The 19,543-nt window shown below is 37.0% G+C and overlaps 1 protein-coding gene across 3 annotated transcripts; it reads left to right on the top strand.

Annotated features, from left to right (window-relative positions):
• Positions 1–2,882: 2,882 nt before the first annotated feature.
• On the top strand, positions 2,883–18,548 carry LOC114159947 (guanine nucleotide-binding protein G(i) subunit alpha-1-like). 3 transcript variants are annotated; one of them, XM_028042231.1, is made up of 10 exons: positions 2,883–3,039; positions 3,278–3,406; positions 11,357–11,399; positions 12,632–12,773; positions 14,567–14,724; positions 14,805–14,933; positions 15,604–15,733; positions 15,801–15,954; positions 17,297–17,489; positions 17,576–18,548. In XM_028042231.1, exons 2-9 carry the CDS (start codon positions 3,289–3,291, stop codon positions 17,485–17,487), a joined length of 1,065 nt encoding a protein of 354 aa, XP_027898032.1. In that variant the 5' UTR covers positions 2,883–3,039; positions 3,278–3,288; the 3' UTR covers positions 17,488–17,489; positions 17,576–18,548. The 3 variants fall into 3 exon arrangements, with proteins under 3 accessions (XP_027898032.1, XP_027898040.1, XP_027898050.1); XM_028042239.1 differs by having other exon boundaries at positions 3,273–3,406; XM_028042249.1 differs by lacking the exon at positions 2,883–3,039 and adding an exon at positions 3,068–3,196.
• The last annotated feature ends 995 nt before the right edge of the window (positions 18,549–19,543 follow it).

Below are 19,543 nucleotides of genomic sequence, written 5' to 3'. Positions count from 1 at the left end.
CAACCCCCATTTGGCTCACATCTTCTCTAAATAATTAAAAAGAAATCCCGAGCCCTAAATCAGATTTGCGTTCCGCTTTTTGTTTCCCTCTTTGGTTCTTTACACATGGAAGTATGGAAGTACTTTCATACTTATGGAAGTATTCATATTCCTTGATTTTTACCTAATTTATTTTTCTGATTAAAACCACATATTTGAATATATTTGATTGGAATTTCTTATGATGGACCAATACAAAGCAGTGCATAATTTGAAATGGGAGTAAAATGAAAGGTGTCCTTTTAAATGGTTTCAAAATACAAAGGCTGAAAACTGTGGTCTGCAGTCAGTTTTGATTCCTTTGAGTCAGGTAGTCCTAAATAAAATCCAGGGCAACCAATTGCTTTCAAAGTCAACATCTGTAAAACGTATTCCAATGTTTTAAACCTGGATCCCCTAAAAGATATCACACCCTAAAAGGCTGAGTGGAAAAATAAAACGAGCTAAACGCAAAGAGAACGCCTGAGAACTGAGTTGGTTTTATTAATAATGATCTGTGTTTGCCATTTTCTCACAAAGCATACAAATGAAACATCAGTGGAGCTGATTTGCCTAAGTTATCATGATGTTGCCTGCACAACCAAATTGTTTACAGCTCCCGTCAGAATAGCTGCAGCAACAAGTTTCGAAAGCTTAGATACATTTTGGGATTTAAAAAGCTATTAAATATGGGGGCAAAAAATGTTTTTAGATGTGTTAAAAATATATTTCTGTAAACACCAAAAGCAGAACTTTATAAAATGAATTCTGATCAATTTAAATTGGAATAAATACAAGGTGACACCATTCAATCAATCAACTGCACCATTTTTAGAGTTCCTTGTTTTTCTGAGTAAACTTTTATCTATCAGCCAATCTTTGGTGGTCATTCAGAGGCGGGGTAACCCCTGGAAAGGTTGCCAGTCCATCACACAACACAGAGACACACATTAATATGTTTTTTTTCTCACAAAAACATACTAATGAACATGAACAAATGAAATTACTGCAGTTTTAGCTTCGAGAGGTGGCGCAAACCCATGTTGCGCAAACACATATGCTGTGACCACATTAGCAGGAAAAAACAATATTGTGGTTCTGACTTGCTGGTTAACATTTATCAAGATTTGTCTGCAATCATTTCTCTCGGTTTTACTATAATAAACTAAAGTATTTATTAGTAAAGTAACATTTTAAAATCCTTGCAGTATCTTAACTGTAGTTCTCTTTGAGTACTTTCTTGCAGAAAATCACCATATGTTGAGACTTCCCACTTTGCTGCCCCCCGTTGGTGACCTTAGGCAAGTTTTTCTGTGAAGGAATCCATGCAAGGAGAAAAATTAAACGCCACAATTTGACATGTGTGATCCCTGATCAAATAAACTTAAAGCTTTTTTGCAAATTGTAAAAAAAAGTCAGCCATGAAGATTCAGCCTATGTGGTCACAGCTGAATGGTTTAGGGATTTTATGAATAACTTAAACATCCATAATAGAACAGATAATGATTTCTGGTATATAAAGCCACTGGACCAACATTCTGAGACCCAGAAAGAGTTATTTTTGGAGAAAAAGGGCAAGTTTATTTCAACAAATCGTCACAAGCTTTGTTTCTAATCTGTAAAACATTGGCAAAATATTTCAAGCAAAATGTTACAAGATATTTTAGAGTGAGCTGATTCTTTGTTACATGGGGTAGATTGCTGTCTAAAACTCTGAAATAGCAGAAACTTTGTACAAACAAATTGACCAGAACAAAAGTTGGGAAAAGTTTTCAGTTCTTTTATTCTCTTATTAGAAGGAAGACATTAAACCATACCTATGTTCATAGATGTCCATAATTTCCTTACATGGTTTCAATCGTTCAAATGTTACTGTTCTTTCACTCTACTTATGAGGATTTGATGTTTGTTGCTCAGCTTTATGTTCCACACACACAGTGAAAACCTCAAGGTCAGTGCAACATAAAAGAAAGTGGTATAACTCAAGCTTCCTGTCTGATTCTTTTATCTGTGTCATGGCTGAATGAGTGTTTGGAGAATTCAGTTACACATTAAATTATATCAGCTCACTTCTTGGAATATTTATGGTTGCATTTCAGCTTCTTTTGAAAAAAAGAAAATTGTTAGAGGAAGGTTGGAAGAGTAATACATCAATTACTCTTCCCAATTATACCCACAATAAATTCTGAACGATACTGGAGAGGGTGCAGACTAAAAAAAAAAACTCCTGTTCATAAATGGAAATCTTCAAGTTTTACTGAAATAACAAAATAGTTGCAGTCTATGATGCAGAAAACATCCAAGGTCGGATGAAACAAAGATTGAACTATTTGACAATAATGACCAGAAGAATGCAAGAACTTAATATGGCTGAATGAACTGCATGACATGGTGGAGGTGTCACTGTCAGTGGTAATGGCGGATCCCTGATTTCCTACTTCACCCTAACAGCAAGTTTGAAACTTATCTTTGCTTTACAACCAATGACGAAATCATATCCTTTCAAAGGTTGTGTTTAGTTTGTCTTTTTATGTTTTTTTAAATTTATTTTATTGAAGTCTTTGGATTTCCTTTAGATTATGGTTAGATATTAATGTTATTTATTCCCTGAATTATAAATGCACCATCATGAGGTAAATGAACCTCCTATGGAAGTGTTTCTTTGGCTGTTGCACATTTACATTAAACTATGAACTGAATGTTGACGAATGTATGTCGTCCCTTTAAAAAAAAAAAGACACTTTGAATTAAATATATAGAGCCAAAACTGTTATAATTTTTCAAATATAAACCCCAGAAAAAGAAGAATGAATCTCCGCCTCTGACAACTTTTTTCTCTCCGCCACTTCTGTGAAAGCCTGTTGCACTGCAGCGCATGCGCAGTTCAGCGGTACGCGAGACGAAGAGGAAACGAACATTTTTACAGCTCCGTCATCGATGCAACAATTTGTTCCCGTCTCGGTTCTCCGGGGATAACTGGATACATCCGACTGGTTTAACTCTGGGACGCAAATAGAAGAGGTAGTTACCCCACAGCCCCATCACTTTAAGTCTCAGCTCGGGGATTTGGGCTTTAAAATCGGGGAACTGAGAACGAGGTCTGGGCGTGTTTGAATCTCGGGTGTTGTAGAGACGGGCTGCCTCCTCCTCTTCCTCCCCCATCTGGATGCTAGCTTCGGTAGCCTCTGCATGCTGCTGCTGCCGTAGTTATTGAAGTTGTGCTCCAGTAAGCGGTAATCTGATTTATTTTGAAGAGCAGGTGAGAAGAAGATGGGGTGTACTCTGAGCACGGACGACAAGGCGGCGCAGGAGCGGAGCAAGATGATCGACAGAAACCTGCGGGACGACGGAGAAAAGGCTGCCCGGGAGGTCAAGCTGCTGCTGCTGGGTAAGAAAAACATGGATGGGCTGGGTGTGTTAACCGGAGATGGACGTTACTGTTAGCTTGTGCATGTCGAGGGGGTTTCTTATTTAATGTTCAAAATTACACTTTTATTCGTGAATCTATCGAAACTGGAGGCGTTTCTTGTTTTTTTTTATTATTACATGAGTGGAACTGCGGTTCTTCTGTTAGCTAAACTTTAGGTTGTCCCCATTGTGTCGTCCATCCTCGACAAAATTTAAATCAACTTTCAGCCACCAACAGCGTGCTCATTCTGGCTCAGGGCGCTTTTATCCTCCAGTAAGTCCGTAAGCTAATTTAACTGTAAGATAATGAGCTGCTTTAGCGGCTCGGCGATAGCACGGATTAGTTAGCCTGCAAGACGCGTTCAGGGACGGATCTGCTGTCCAGAACCGCGTTGTACGGGATCTGCACCGCTGTTTGGTCACATTCAGTAACATGCGTGCTGCTCAACCTCCTTCAAACCCGCAGCAGCCTCGCTGATGTCCAGATACCCGCCCAGAGTACATGCCTGGGTCATAAAAGTGAAGGTTTGAAAGAGAGACCAGTTATCCCAGTTATGCTGCTCAACAAGTCTGAATGCGTTCCAGCTTCAAAATGTTGTATGTTAAAAAAAGAACAATACAAATGCGCCAAAACAAAACATTTCACCAAAAAGAGCAGTAAATATACACCGAAGCCCATTGAAAAGTGTGAAAAATGCTTTCATTAAAAAAAAATAAAATAAAAAAAATCTTTGAATGATTGCCAAAAAAAGTCAGTTTTCCAGCTAAGGAACATGTAGGAAAACAGAAAGTAAGACTTTGGAGCCACTTTAAATATGTTTATCATAATTTTAACTGTTCCTTTTTAATTTATCTCATAAAATCCCAACATTTTAGGCACAACTATTTTCAGAATCATAAGTACACGTAGATGTCCCGTTGTCCTTGACCGTCATGGACAAATTTCACCCAACGATACATCAGATAAACACGGTGAACCAGGAGGTTTTTAGACCATTAATGTGTTGAGGAAACAGCAGGAAGAGGTTAATACCTTTAGTCTTTGTTTTGTTACTTTATGCTCTTTAAGTCCAGTTGGAGTTTATATAACTAAAGCCTGATTGCTGTGGAAATATTTTACACAGACTGAAATTACACATCTTTAATTACACGTTTGAAAGGTGCCATATATTAATCTATAAAACTCAAGTATGGAGAAATGTGTTTTTTTCTTTTCAATTAAAAGTACACAGGAAACCTGGACAGAGAATTTTCTGCTTTGAAATAAACAGAAAAAACTCTATTTGCAATATTTATCATGGGAAGAGTTTATGTTTTTAAAATTCTGATAACATGATTTGTGTGGGACGGTGAAACACTGAGTGTCGGTCTTGATGAAATGATCTCCAGAAATCCTTTTTCAGATTCATAACTTCTTGCTTAAAGCACATTTCTGCCATTGTAGTCACACAGGACTAAAACAGTTTTCATAAATAAATATTCAGGATGTCAAACTCCTGAATATTATCCTGGTGTAATGCAACGTTTTGATGTGTCACTGGCTCCAAACACTGCAAACAAATGCCTGAGTCATCTCCTTAATCAACCTCTACTGATAACGTCTAAAAGCTGCATAACACCGGCCTTTGAGGACTTCATAGTGTTGCACAATGGCTGTTTAGCGTTTTTTATGTCCAAGTGTAATGGACATAAAAATCTAGTGATATTTGAAATGTTCAAGAACGGATGGTTTACAGGCATCAGGTCTCTGCCAAAAGACTTCTATTGATGGAAGTAAAAGCTAAAAAGTTAAAGTGCTGACACAATGATGGATGAACTGTAGGACTGTGTGATTTCATTATTATTATTATTGTTAAATCATTAGGACTCTGTTAAAAACGATTTCCACATTTTCCTCATTCCTCTTCAGCTGTCATTAAGCTGCATGCAGCTCTGTATGTGAATTGCAGCTTCACATGTGGGCAACCACAAATAGAAAAACTATATTATTAGCATGCAAAGCATCAATACTTGATCCATGTGAGATGGTAGCCAATAGGAGTTTATAACAAACACTCCATATTGCACACGTCAGTATTGTGATAGTGATATTCTTGCAATGTATTGCGCAGAGCCAATAGATGGATGTTAATCCAAGGTCTTGACATCTCTTTATCGCTGCAGCTGAAATAAAACTGAGATGGTAAAGTAAAATGTTAATAGCCTCAAGAAAGGCATGCAAAATATGTGTGAAAGAAAAATTGGCAAAAGTCTGTTATTGGTCTCATATTTTACTACACAAGTTTAAAGGAATAAAATTACGCTCTATATAACCTGTTGTATGTAAGTTTAGTTTCCTTATAGGTAAATATTTTGATAAATCATGAAGATGCATGATTAATACACTAGATTTAAGTGTATTAAATCATACACTTAAATCCAGTGTATGATTTAATTGTATATATTAATTAGTAACAACATATTTTACTATAGACACGTGATCAATATCAGTAGGTAATATGTCTGATAGAATATTCAATAATTTCACTGAACTCTGATTCAGAACCGCACAGCATTATGGGGGATGTAGGCAGACAAAAAAAAAAAAAAATTTTGCTCCTTAGCCTCTGACTGGTTAAGGATCAAGGTTGATGGCATCAACTAACTCACAGCTTTGGTTACCTAGCAACTCATTCACTCTTTGGTTACCTAGCAACAATAAGCAGCAGCAGTTTAAGGTTTTTATTCTTTGTTCTTTATGTTCGTTATTCTTTAAATGTAAAGGACATGGCCATGCCACCAGTTTGGCAGTATTTCAGATTTTTTAAGCAAAAAATTAATCAATAATTATTGACAATTATTGATAGCGGCTGATGTGAAACGCTTATATCGTGATAAGGTTTTCAGCCGTATCGGCCAACCATAATTGTATATATTTTTGAAATCTTTCTATCATATCCAGGATTCCTTTTTTTTGTATGTGATCCTTGTAATTAATAAATAGAGTATGTGGAAAATAAAAATCAGTAGTTTCTAGAATGAGTTCAGGACGTCCACAAAGCAGTTATGAGTTGACATGTTGTCAAAATGCTCTGGTGACGGACACTTTTATATTATTTTGTCAAAGTTTAGCAGCTTGCAAACAACAATAAATACTTCAACAGTTATGAAATCTCTTATTTTTCCAGGCTGATTATGTCTGAGGGCTTAAAACATAAATGCTCCTCTGGATTCTTCTACACAAAACTCTGTTTGTAAATTAGTATTATTATTTTAAGGAATGCTGCCACACCTTCCCCTACTGCTCTCCCCCTGTACTGGTTGAATAGATGGATGGGGCGCAGGTTGCATAGCAACATTAGAGTTCTGGCTGACAGCAGTATGCATCTGTCACAACTTAAATTACATGACAGAGACAGCAAAGTGCACGTTTGAACCCTGTAATATGCTGCAGTGTTGTTTTGCATTATCGGTGGCATTTATCGTGATTAATCTCTGCTTTTCAGTTCTGGTTGGTGCCACTTTTTTCCCCTGTTTAATGCAGTACACTGTTGACCTGCTGATGGCTTATGTAAGTGTGCGTGCCTCATTTGCGATGCTGATTTGAATTTTAATGTTGGTGGTGTGTAAAAAAAAAATGTTGTTGTTTTTTTTCCCTCGTCAGGATTCCCACAATTACCAGCACCAGAATGAGTTTCGATTGTGCGATTACCATTTGTCATTTTACAAGTTTATGTGTTTCATCGCACATCTAGTTGTTCATTTATTTCAAGTCACGTCCAAATTTCCCAATCTTAAGTATGTTGCAATGTCTTTGCAAAAGACAGCTCTGCCCAGAAGAGGCAGAGTTGTTGTGTTTCCTTCTAAATAAATCTGCTTTTATTGCACTGGAGCCCTGTGGCACTTTTGAGTCCTTCAACAAGCATGAAACATTAAATTCCTCTGCCTTTTCCAACAATTGGCTTCTGAAGTGTCCTTGAAATCTAACAGCCGCAGTGCGCTTCGAATTCGTGATTTCAAATTAATATTTTTTCTTTGGTAATAACAAATCTGTTGCATGTTCGCTGCTTATCATGTGGGACAATGAATTGCAAAACACTGCAGCTCACCTGGGAGCAGAGAGTCCCTGCAGAGACGGTATAATTAAAATATTGTGTGCTCAGCTTAAAACACTTCTGTATCTCAGAGGGACGCTGTGCAAAACACTTTAATGGCAAATTCAAAAGCATACCGAAAAGGACTGATTATGTTTTCTATTTTTAATAATATCATCCAAGCACAAAATCGTACAAGCAGTGTGGAGGTGTTTTATGGTTCAATATTGGATGCATCCGAGTCGCTGCAGTGCGATCAGATGGGAGGCTGTAACCCAGATAAATGTAAGCTGTGTGTAATCTTGTTGACAGGAGGATCGAGATGATTAATCCAATTGCTCAAAGATCGCTCTAAACTGGCCCTAAACAGCTTCCATGCTGCTCTAAATACTAAAGTGCTGCTAAGATTGACATTTTAAGCAGAGTTTGAAAATTTCTCTCATTCTGAACATCAAGCTGCTTCTCTCTATGAATTTTTATCTCAGCTGTAGAATAGTGCAGTAAATGGCGGTATTTTTAGGATTATCTAGTTTATGACTTTTAGTAATTATTTTTCCTAACGGGCAGATTTGTGCAGCAAAGTGACCTGTTTTTTGAAGGGGAGCTCTACCACCTGAAGGTAATGGAAATGAGTACAGCGATGCAGAGCATTGTACAAATATGAGGGCAAGATTTTACTGCAGGCTGCTGGATGCAAATTCTGGTCGCTACACACATTAAATTTGTGGGTAGATGTTCATGTTTCAGTTGAAGGGTTTTGTTTTAGTGAAATAAGTTACTTTGTGCAGTTTGGTTTTGTGTATTTGGAGTTCATTCTGTGACTTTCAACAGTGAACATTATGCTGCACTTCACCTTCCTGATGCTGGGAAAACGTCGTTCGCCAAATGTCACATTTTAAGTCACTCTGGTGGTGAATATTCAGTCACTCGGGTTTTTTAGGGCTTCGGGTTAGCTCTGCCTGCTGTAGAAAACTTTTCATTCGTTTTTTTTTATTGTTGTATTTGCTGCGGGGCCTTTATGTGTTCATTTCGAGGATATTGCAAAGCGTAGTGGTGCTTTTGTAGGGGCATAAGACCATATTCTTATAGTCATAATAAATATTGTATTGTTACTGTATTTATGCAAAGAATTGAATTAATGCAAAACATGAGTGTAGTTTTTAATATAAAACATAAAGTGAACAATTATTCCTGCTGCCGAAATACCAAAGATTATCACAGGTATAATATAAATATGTTTAATACCTGCTTAATGTCAAAGGGTGTTTTTCACCCATGTTCAATAAATTAGAGTATGGGTTCCAGTGAGGCTTGTTTGTAAGATTAAAAGCACCTATGGGAAAAATTTTTTTTTTATTGGATACATTTATTCATAAAATTTTTTAGTTCTTTTATTATTGTTAGCTACTGAAAATGTTAGGTTATTTAGCTGTAAGCCATCTTTAATTAACAATAGAATGGAAACATCTTTTATAGTCCTACAATGGGGACATTTCTGTGCAACAACAGCAAAGAATAGAATACTTATAAAGAATAAAATACTTCACAAAGTATTTTATAGAAGAGTGAAAAATACCAGGAAGTAATTCAGCTACTGTTATTGGCTGCTTGCGTTTTTCTCATCATTCAAGGTATAAAGAATAAAATACTGTACGATAAAACTTCAATAGTATGCAGCTGCTAAGCTCCATAAAGCCAGAAAGAACTCCATTAAAGAGGCAGTACTATGTAAAATAGACCTTTTTTTTTAAAGCTTAACATCATGTTTTAATGTTATCCCCTTATCAAAAACGTACCTGGACTGTTGCCTTGATTCTTTCATGCATGTTTGAGAAATCCTGTAATCTCCATGACAACCATTCAGCTGTGGGTGGACCTAGAGTCGACTTCGAGGCTCAGCTCCTCGGAGTCCAAGAGTTTCTACCTCACAGATCAGCCTTTTTTCTCTCGGCTCCTTCAGACTAGCCAACATCAATTAGCAAACACCTGGTGGAACTGTGCATCTGCTGAGCTCATTATACGAGCTACTTCTCAGTTCAATGCTGGTAAAAAACATTGTTAAATGCTTAATTGAGATGTTGAGATGACTTCCTGTAGGCGGGGTTTCGGAAGGAGCTTCTTAAAGAGACAGAGGCCCAATTTCAAGGTGTTACATTAAAAGGTCAAATATCTTTTAAGTCATATTTGATATATACAGCTAGGCCTGTCGCGATAAACGATAAATCGATTAATCGTACGATAAATTAAAACTATCGACATCATTTCAATTATCGGCATTATCGTCTCTTCCGGCCTTTTTCTCTTTCTGTTAATGACACCGAATGAAAAAAAGCTCAACTCCGGTGCTCTCCACTGACTCCTCCTTTCCTTTCCTCGTTTCCTTAGTGTAAAGCCCGGCGCACACGACACGATCTTAGAGCTGTCGGCCGATTGTCGGCCCATTTTCAAAACCTGACAGACCAAACATTAGCCGACAGAAATCCTAGGTTTAACGGTTCGATCGGGTTCGGTCCTGCCCTGTGGTGTCCAACAATGGGCACAAAATAATGGCTGCAAGTTCAGTGAACTAATTTTAAAACCAGGCATTAATCAATGATTTACTACAATCTACCTGCAATGCATGTGGCTAGTGTCAGCGTAAAGTCCTGACTGAATGAAAATTATTATAACCTATTTACGTCACGTTAACGAAGAACAGCTGAAACGTTACGGGTTTATCAACTGCGGTAGCGATTTCGCTCCAACTCCTCCCCTTGTCATTTCTATATTCTTTGCATGTTGAATAAACATTAATGTTGTTTCCACGTCCGCTGGACTTCGGGTTGCGCTGTGTCAGCTGTTTGGGATTCCCCGACGTAATTTCCCCTCAGAAAACACTGAGGAGAATCCCTGCTTTCTGATTGGCTACCTGTCACATTGAACAGGTGGAGTTAAAGCTCCCAGTGGGGAAAACCCCTGATTTAGATCGGAGCAGCGACGATCTACCGTAACAAACCACACAATCTTAGAAATACCAACGTTTTAAGATTGTTGTAAGGGGAAAAATAGGAGCAAAAAATCATGTAGTGTGAACTATTGCATCAGGTAGTCGATGTGCCCGTCTTCTCTATTTAAATCTAATTATTACTGAAGGGCAACATAATATACAGACTTCATAATCTGCACTCTTTTGGTTGAATGCAGTATTTATTTCCACTTTGGCTTTATGTTGTTTAGTTTTTATCAAGTACATTTTTTGTTAATGGAGACTGAGAATCCATTTTGTTTTTGGTTGTTTTGTTTATTTTGTTTATCAGCTCCAGTGTTAAATATTCTTTTGAAAATAAAGTGTATCTATCTTTGGCAGGAAATTACATGCATTATTACGTCATTTCCATTAAATAAGTGTAAAAAGGTCTTCAGACAATATTATCGTTTATCGCAATAATTTTTTGAGACAATTAATCGCTCAGCAAAATTTGCTATCGTGACAGGCCTATATACAGCATTTTTATAACAACTGAGGGTAACATAGTTTCTTGATTGTGCTCTTCAATCAGTCAAGTTTATTTATATAGCACATTTCCGCATCAAGGCAATTCAAAAATGCTTTACGTCTTAAAAACACAAACATAAAACGTCATAAAAAATCACCAGAAACAAATGTTATATTTATATCATCCTCAAAATGATCAATAAGCATCAAGTATGTTGGTCAATATTCCATTTAATTTGTTTAACTCAAATTTTCTTGCCTCGATTTAAAGAAACTCAGTGTTTCAGCTGTTTTGCAGTTTTCTGGAAGTTGAAAATCCAAGGGGGGGGGCTATGTTTTACCTCTGCACCAATCATAACGCGTCTTTTGGTTTCCATTTCAGGCGCTGGAGAGTCTGGGAAAAGCACAATTGTCAAACAGATGAAGTAAGTCTGAAAATGCAAACATGCAGTTTCCAGTGTTTCAGAAACAACCAAATCAGCATGTAATAACACAATGAGAATAATCCCAGCACATTTTCCCCCAGACTGCATTAAGACAGGCTTTAATATGCAACAGGTCACATGAGATTATTAAAGATGATACCTTGGTAAAATCAATCCCACATCATTGTTCTTCTGCAGAGCAGACGTCCATCAGTTCACTGTAGGAAACTGGATTGAACTCCTCATTGTGACACATCCTGATCAACCTATGTCATCACTGGCAGTTTTTATGGAGCTGTAATTTTCTTTCTTTAAAGGCGACGTTGTGTTTTGTTTGACTGTCAGCCAAAAGCGCCTCATGTTGTTGGCTGCTTGTTGAAAACATGCATCTTCATGTAAACTGGGCCTTAAGAACGACACAGTTAATGTTGTTCTAATTTCAGTGGTCTCTGGAAAACATTTTTAGAGTAAAGACTTGATTCAGACTCATCTCGACAACAAAATGAAACCTTATGAAACAATTAAACACAACAAAATAATTAATTTGGTCATGTTTATGCTCAGTTATGTGCATTGTGTTCCCCTCTGAGATTTCTACTTATGTTACAGGGAAATCAAATGAGGAAAAAATGAATAATTTCAAAATTATTACAGGATAATTGTGAAATTTTGTTTTGCATTTAAACCATAAATGTACCACACACTTATAAGTGTATTGATAAATGCTGATTAATTGGTTAAGTGGGCATCAGCTCAGACTAATTTGACCCTCATTGCTTACCATACTCACATTTGATGCTCTGCTGCAATCAGTTGATGTTTCAGATACAAAACACATTGACATAAAAACACATAAACACATAAAATACAAACTTGATTAGTTTGTATTTTATGTGAATCTATCTTGTCAAGCATAACATTTAATTTTATTTCAGGTTAATTAATCTGAAAGGTACATTTTATTTTTATGTTTTTTTTAATTTCTTTTTTTATCTAAATCAACAATTTGATAACGGTTTTAGGAGTGTTTGAAGGGGTTAACGCAGATTAACTTTATACTTTGGTTTTGCTGCCCCCAAGTGGCCAATCATGTTTCTGGTTTAAATGCAGCCCTCCAGTTTAAATATTTAAAACCTCAGTAGTTTTATTTTTAATCTTTTGTGTTTATTTAAAGTGATATAAGAACTACAGCAGGTAATTGAAGTTACACGTGTCCTCTACTTGTTCTTCAGGATCATCCATGAGGCCGGCTACTCGGAGGAGGAGTGTAAGCAGTACAAGGCCGTGGTCTTCAGCAACACCATCCAGTCCATGATGGCCATCATCAGAGCCATGGGACGCCTGAAGATTGAATTTGCTGAGTCAGCCAGAGCAGTGAGTCCAAGAAAGGAGCTTATTTAAAAAATGTTTCTGCGTTATCAGGATGGGGAATCTCTTCAGTTTCCTCTTCAGTTCTGATATTGAGCAGATTCACCCGTACACGACATCGCGTGCTCTTAGATTGGCACATCTGAGCATGCTGATCTTCCTCCAAACATTTTATGAATTCAGTGAAGTTTTGGCTTCTGAAACGTGGAATAAGACGCCGCTAGAGGTCAGCCAGGCTCCAACTCTGGCTGTTTTTTAAAACACTCTAAAAACACTTTTTTCCTCCTTTTATCAACTGTCATAATCCTTTTGTCTTTGTACGTACCTGGAGTATTTGTGTTTGTATTTGGCTCCTATGTACTAATTAATCACTTCTATTCCTTTTCTCTCGCTGTTATGTTGTTTTTTTTATAGAAATAAAGTGGTACAGTAATAGTAACAGGTTGTTATTTATCTTCAGTCCTCTGGTGCCTTTTCTCCTCAGTGTCTCATTGAGCAACATTAGATGAAGTGGGTTTGATTGTAAATGTCATAAACAAATATGATGGCCTTGGATGAGACATTTACATGTCCATTAATTGGTGATAAAATATAAGTCAGGAAACAATAACATTCACGCTTGTTTTTTAAATCTAGCTGGGCTTTTTTTCTTTCCTTGCAGAAGAAGAACTTATTCATTTGCTCAGCATGACTAATCTCATTTTGTAATTGTCAGCGTCTTAAAGTCCAGATGCTTTTTTTTAGTGATTTTCATTCTTTTGCAAACAGTGTTTTGCTGTTTACTTCAGAACTCTTCAGGTTTTAAACTCAAACAAAAAGATTTAAATGGAAACTTTTCTAGTTTTTTTAATATCATGACTCAGATGTTCTCAGTTAAGGAGATCTGTAGAGAACTTGGTGTATGAATACTGACAATTTTTCTAATATTCCTTTTGTAAAATATTCTCTGTGATTCTGTTTGTTGAAAAGAAATAGTTAATATATATTATTTCTATATTTGTTTTTCCAAACCCAACAGAGTCCCTAAAATAAGAAAAAATGTCATCAAGTCCGGATAAATTGTAAAAAACAAAACAGCAAATACTTGAATATGAAAAATATTTGTGTGTCTTGATCTATTACAACTGACCTTGTTTAAATTTATATGGTTGGTTAAAACATGTTAATTGTGACACTGCTGCTGAAAATTGCAATAGCTTCTCTGTTCATTTCTTCATAGCAGTTTCTTTGCTATTGCGATATTGCAAGCAAATGTTGCAAAAGCAAATGTGATTTTAACGTCTTTTGAGCAGCTCTAATTTTACATTTTTAAATTCCCTTTGCTTTTCCCAATGAGCTTTTTGAGTTTTTCCCACTTTCACTGACTATTTTTGAGTTGTTGACAGAAACCCTGAGCTCCAAGATCTCCACTTTGTCACAAATGAGAATTTTAGTCTGAACTTGATTCTGGTTTAAATGTTGAACCATACGGAGTGTAAACTCTTCTAAGTTTCTTTCTTCACAAGCAGGGGAAATGGTGGATCATAAATTGTGACCCGTTCAGTGGAGAATAATCCTGTATTAATAAGTTTTAAAAATGAAACGGACTTGAGTGAAAACTGTCCAAATACCAAACATATCCGTAAGCTGGGAAGGTCTTGCCCACACTGCAGAGCCATAAGCCTCGTTCTTACTGTGGTTTGTTTCATGATTTATTCATTTGAAAATTGTTTTTAATCTAGCGTAGCTTAAGAAATCTATTGAGCTTTGATAACTATGTAAATCTGTTTTTTTTTTTTTCTCATTTCAATAATCTTTAGGACGATGCCCGACAGCTGTTCGCCCTTGCGAGTACAGCAGAAGAGGGCGTCATGACGCCTGAGCTGGCCGACGCCATCCAGCGGCTCTGGAAGGACGGAGGCATTCAGGAATGCTTCGGCCGTTCCCGGGAATACCAGCTCAACGACTCGGCATCATAGTGAGAGGATACCAACTGTACTGGGACGCATTTAGTTGATTTTCATCAGCTAACTTTGTCCTGCCTCTAACCGTTTTTAGCTACTTGAATGATCTGGAAAGGCTATCTGCACCTTCATACGTCCCAACGCAGCAGGATGTGCTGAGGACCAGAGTCAAAACCACCGGCATTGTGGAAACACACTTTACCTTTAAGGACCTGCACTTCAAGTAAGTAAAAGTTTAACAAGGGATTATTTTGTTTGTTTTTTACTACTTGTTTTTTTGAGACTAAGCCTCTGCTAAGTTCCAACCACTGATAGATGAAGTTGAAGGTCGTCGTCTTTTTTGCTGCGTCATCTTCAGCTTGAGCAATGCTCCAGAATCGCATGAAGCTGCCACCAATACTTGACCATTTTATTCTGTATTTATAATTTACAATCTGTGTGGATTGGAGAAAATCTGCACTACATTCAAACTTGTTCACCCAGTTCTTGCTTTTTTTTTTTTTTTTTTTTCAAATTCAGGCTTATTGTGTGTTTTGGAAAAGTATGGGACTTGATTTCTTTTTTTTAATCCAAGTAAGTGTAGAGAAATAAAATAAAGAAAGAATTAGAAATAAAAATACAAATAGACATTTTTGCTAAATAAAAGGATTTTCACTCTGATTTAGAAAATTGCCCTCATTTTTTCTTTCTGGTGCATCTACATCACAATGGAGATTTTTATTCAACTCATTCCTCATTTTGGATTTTACTAATGGATAAAGAAATTTTTCAAGAACATAAAAAGGCGATGCAGGCCTGAACTTTAAATCCTCATTCAGATCCAATAGCAGGTTTATAATTGTCTGCTTCATCTTCCTGCTCCAACATTGATCCGTGTGTTTCTGTGACGTCAGGATGTTTGACGTCGGTGGACAGAGGTCCGAGAGGAAGAAGTGGATTCACTGTTTTGAGGGAGTGACCGCCATCATCTTCTGCGTGGCGCTGAGCGACTACGACCTGATGCTGGCGGAAGACGAGGAGATGGTAAGACTTCACGGCCTGGGCGTGCTCCGCCTGCCGCCGTGTGCTGAACCTCTCTGCTCTCTGTTAGAACCGAATGCATGAGAGCATGAAGCTGTTCGACTCCATCTGCAACAACAAGTGGTTCACAGAGACCTCCATCATCCTCTTCCTCAACAAGAAAGATTTGTTTGAGGACAAGATCGCCAAGAGTCCTCTGACCATCTGCTTCCCCGACTATGAAGGTGAGTCACAGCAGCAGTTCTTCATGCTTCTTCAGCTCCGGTTTAACCTCTGACCCTACGTGTGGAGCTGATTAATGGACAAAATGTACAATTTGTTTTAATAATTTTTAACTTCTCATATACCCTGACAGAAGGTATGGATGAATTACTACTGAAGGAGACTCAGTCAGATAGTTTAGAACAGGGTAAAGTCACAAATATGACACAAATCTAATTTATCTAGTAAATTAAAAAATAACTAAACGACTTTCATATAATGTAGATGAATAATAAATAAGTTATGGCATCAAGAACCAAATTGCATCCAGATCAGTTATTTGATGTGGCTTTGGTTGAATTTTAACAAAAGAAGGATATTTTTCATAAATGTGCAATTTACATATCAATTCTCCGCTTAGCTTGACAGGGTTCAGTCGTGTCCTGCACCATCTTTTTCTAATTTTTACGCTCATTCAAGCTCGTAAATATTTAAACAAATTTAAAAAATTTAATATATGAATGAAAATAAAGAAAAATAAAAAAAAAATAAAATAAAACTACAGCACATGAAAAGCACATGAAAAAGAGTTAATGAAATTAAGTCAAATAAAATTAAATAAATTAAAACAATATTGTTGGTGTCTTGGCCAGGTCTAGTTTGTAAAATAAAACTGGTCCTCAAACATTTTACCTGATAAAATAAAGTAGCAGAACTATAAATAATAATAATAAAAAAATGAATCACTCTTCAGCTGAAAATAAGTTTACTGAAAAAGAAACTAAGTGTAGAATATGGCTTCTGCTATGTCACACATTAAGTTACAAAGTCATGCAGATATTAATTTAAACTATGACTTCATTCCTTCTTTTTTTTTCAAAATGATCTTAAAAACATGCATCTTTAATTTTTGTTATGTTAAATCAAAACCTGAATGTTTCAGTTGTTGAACAACAGCGTTATGTCGGATTGATTTATGTCTAAATTCTCTGTAAAAAGTAAAACTGACTGAATATCCTGCAATAATAGTGAGCCCATATTTTTGGTGCAGTGCTGTGAGATGCGACAGGAGAAACAATAAATAATTAAATAACTTAATGGCTCTTTTTAAGTTAATTCCCATCAGGTTAAAGGTTAACGTCTTTTCACCTCACGTCAGTCAGCTGTCTGAACATCAAATTAAACAAGACAAAGCAGCTCAAATCCAAGACGTATTGAATTTCATTGGGTTCAAATCTTAAAAAAAGAAAGAGGAAGTAATCGATTAAAAACAGCACTTGAGTATTGATTTATTATTTTTGTTCTGATAATTGGGGTGGCTTTTGGCTGCAAAAAATGCTTCTTAACTCTGAACTGTAATTTTAGGTCCCAACACCTACGATGACGGTGCAACCTACATCCAGTTCCGGTTCGAGGACCTGAACAAGAGGAGGGACGTGAAGGAGGTCTACACCCATTTCACCTGCGCCACCGACACCAAGAACGTGCAGTTTGTGTTCGACGCCGTCACAGACGTCATCATCAAGACCAACCTGAAGGACTGCGGCCTTTTCTAAAGGTACCGCCGTCTCCTCCTGACACCAGCTGAGTGACCCGGGCACCGCTGCTCTTCCTCTCTAATCAGACGGTTTTCTTTCTATTCAGGCAGCGAGTCGGCCAACCAAGTGACTTAGTTCAACCCGGAGTCGGCGTGCTGGATGGGCCCTGACCAGAATGTCACTTTTAACCTCTTATTAACTTATGTTCATCTCTAAAAGTTTGAAAGATGGTGTGTAGAGAAAATCTTTTCTGTAAAATATTTGTACAACAGTCTATGGCCATGGATTTTTAGAAGTTTTAAATTGTGTTTTACTTATTTTATTTTTTTATATAAAGAAGGGGAGTTATTTGCCAGTTTGAGGGTCCAAAAATGAACTTTGTTTTTTTTTTGTTTGTTTTTTTGCCCTGTTACCTTAGTTACAGTGCGTGCTCTTTTTTTAAAGTCAGTGTATCTTTGGCCGTTTAACTCTTCACTCAGTCACCTGAATTACTCTCTGGGCATTTTCAGCCTCAGTTTTTGCATAATTTCATCTCTCCATATAGAAAAACTGCAGACCAGTTCACTCTGATGCTGACAAACTGTGAGTGTGCTTGTGTGTGTGTGTGGGCGTGTGTGTGTGTGTGCTGTGAGTGATGGCTTTGTTTGGATTGAAGCTAGATGCCTGTTTGAGTGACTGTCTCTGTCTGTGTGAGTGAATGGGTGCACCACATAAACAAAAGGACTTTTATTCCTCTACTTGTCATCCTCTTTCAAAGTTGTATTTTTCTAAGCGACCAAAAAAAGAAGCTACTCTTATTAATTAGTCCAAGTTGTTGATGTGCTCCTGCAGACATTCCCAGAGAATCATGAGGGAAAGAGGATGGCAGAGGTGGCCTTGTAGCAGATTTAGGATCCGTTGTTGATCTGTGTTCAGTGTAAAGACAAACCTGAATGGGTTCATGATTGGAACATGTTGCATATCTCCCCCCTTTGGCCCCTTTTGTTTCCATTGGGTATATGGACATTAGCGGACTAATCTCCATGATTTTGCTAATAAAAGAGCTGTTCTGGTAAAACCAGGACAACTTGTGCAACAGATGTGTACGTGTTCATCCTTTTCTTTTATTTCCTTCCAGGGAAAACGGTGAAATTATGTCAATACATGTAGAAGCGGCTGAAGCGTTTTACAATATTCTGTCAATGATCCTGTGGCTTTTTTATGACGCCGTATTGTGGATCGAAAAAACGCGTAAATTTCCACAAAAACATAAAAACAATTTCTACAGAAAACATGGACATTTCTGAGTTTGAAAAGTTGCAAATTTGCTGGAAAAAAACTTTCAAAAGTCAAAAAATTTCAAATTTTGGAACAAATTTCCAAGACTTATTGACACATTATTATTTTATAGAGGTAAGCTCATCTTCTAAAGAGTTTTCAGCTGAGCTTTTGTTTCCTCAGAGGATTTTTGTTTTGCTAGTTTTAGTAAGGGCAGCAAAAAAAAAAAAAGCAAAGCAATAAAATAGATTTAAATTGCTAATAATTTATGCAAAGTGGTTTGATGTAATTTCTATGGACTCAAGGAGCCACTCATCTCTGGCTTCTTGAGAAAAGTATGAAGGATGATCTGAACTGGATTATACTAACCAAGGTTTCTGTAAAACTAATTTTCTTGGAGAATCTCGTAACTTTGGATTCTTGTTTTATAATAGAAGATTGTTATAAAAAGAAATTATGCGATCTGTTCAAACTCTGTAGAGTGTAACCGTCGCAGTCTTTGCAACATTAAAAGTATTCATATCGCTGATCTTTTTGCTGACTGCAGTGACATTCCTATCATGGGTTTGGTTTTTGTCAGTCATTGCCTTGAAATAAGAATAAAATAAACCATCTCCAACAGTCAGTGCAGCTGAGAAGTTCTGGGTTTCTTCCCCACAGCAAGTGACCTTATCCTCATTTTTCTGACATTACACTGAAGGAAGTTTCTGTTGCACCATATGACAATCTGTCACAACTGTCCCATGATTTACTTCTCCATGTCCACTGACTTTAAGTGTGTCGTCAACAAACCTCAGGAAGTGGCTGTCAGTGTGGC

Source organism: Xiphophorus couchianus, chromosome 2, assembly GCF_001444195.1.
Source record: "Xiphophorus couchianus chromosome 2, X_couchianus-1.0, whole genome shotgun sequence".
Lineage (NCBI taxonomy): Eukaryota > Metazoa > Chordata > Actinopteri > Cyprinodontiformes > Poeciliidae > Xiphophorus > Xiphophorus couchianus.
This window is presented reverse-complemented; position numbering and strand designations above follow the sequence as displayed.

Coding starts and splice junctions, on each gene's coding strand:
- LOC114159947 (XM_028042231.1), top strand. CDS start 3,289: ATGGGGTGTACTCTGAGCACGGACGACAAGGCGGCGCAGGAGCGGAGC. Junction 14,725..14,804: donor CTCAACGACTCGGCATCATA/GTGAGAGGATAC, acceptor AACCGTTTTTAG/CTACTTGAATGATCTGGAAA. Junction 15,734..15,800: donor TGGCGGAAGACGAGGAGATG/GTAAGACTTCAC, acceptor GCTCTCTGTTAG/AACCGAATGCATGAGAGCAT.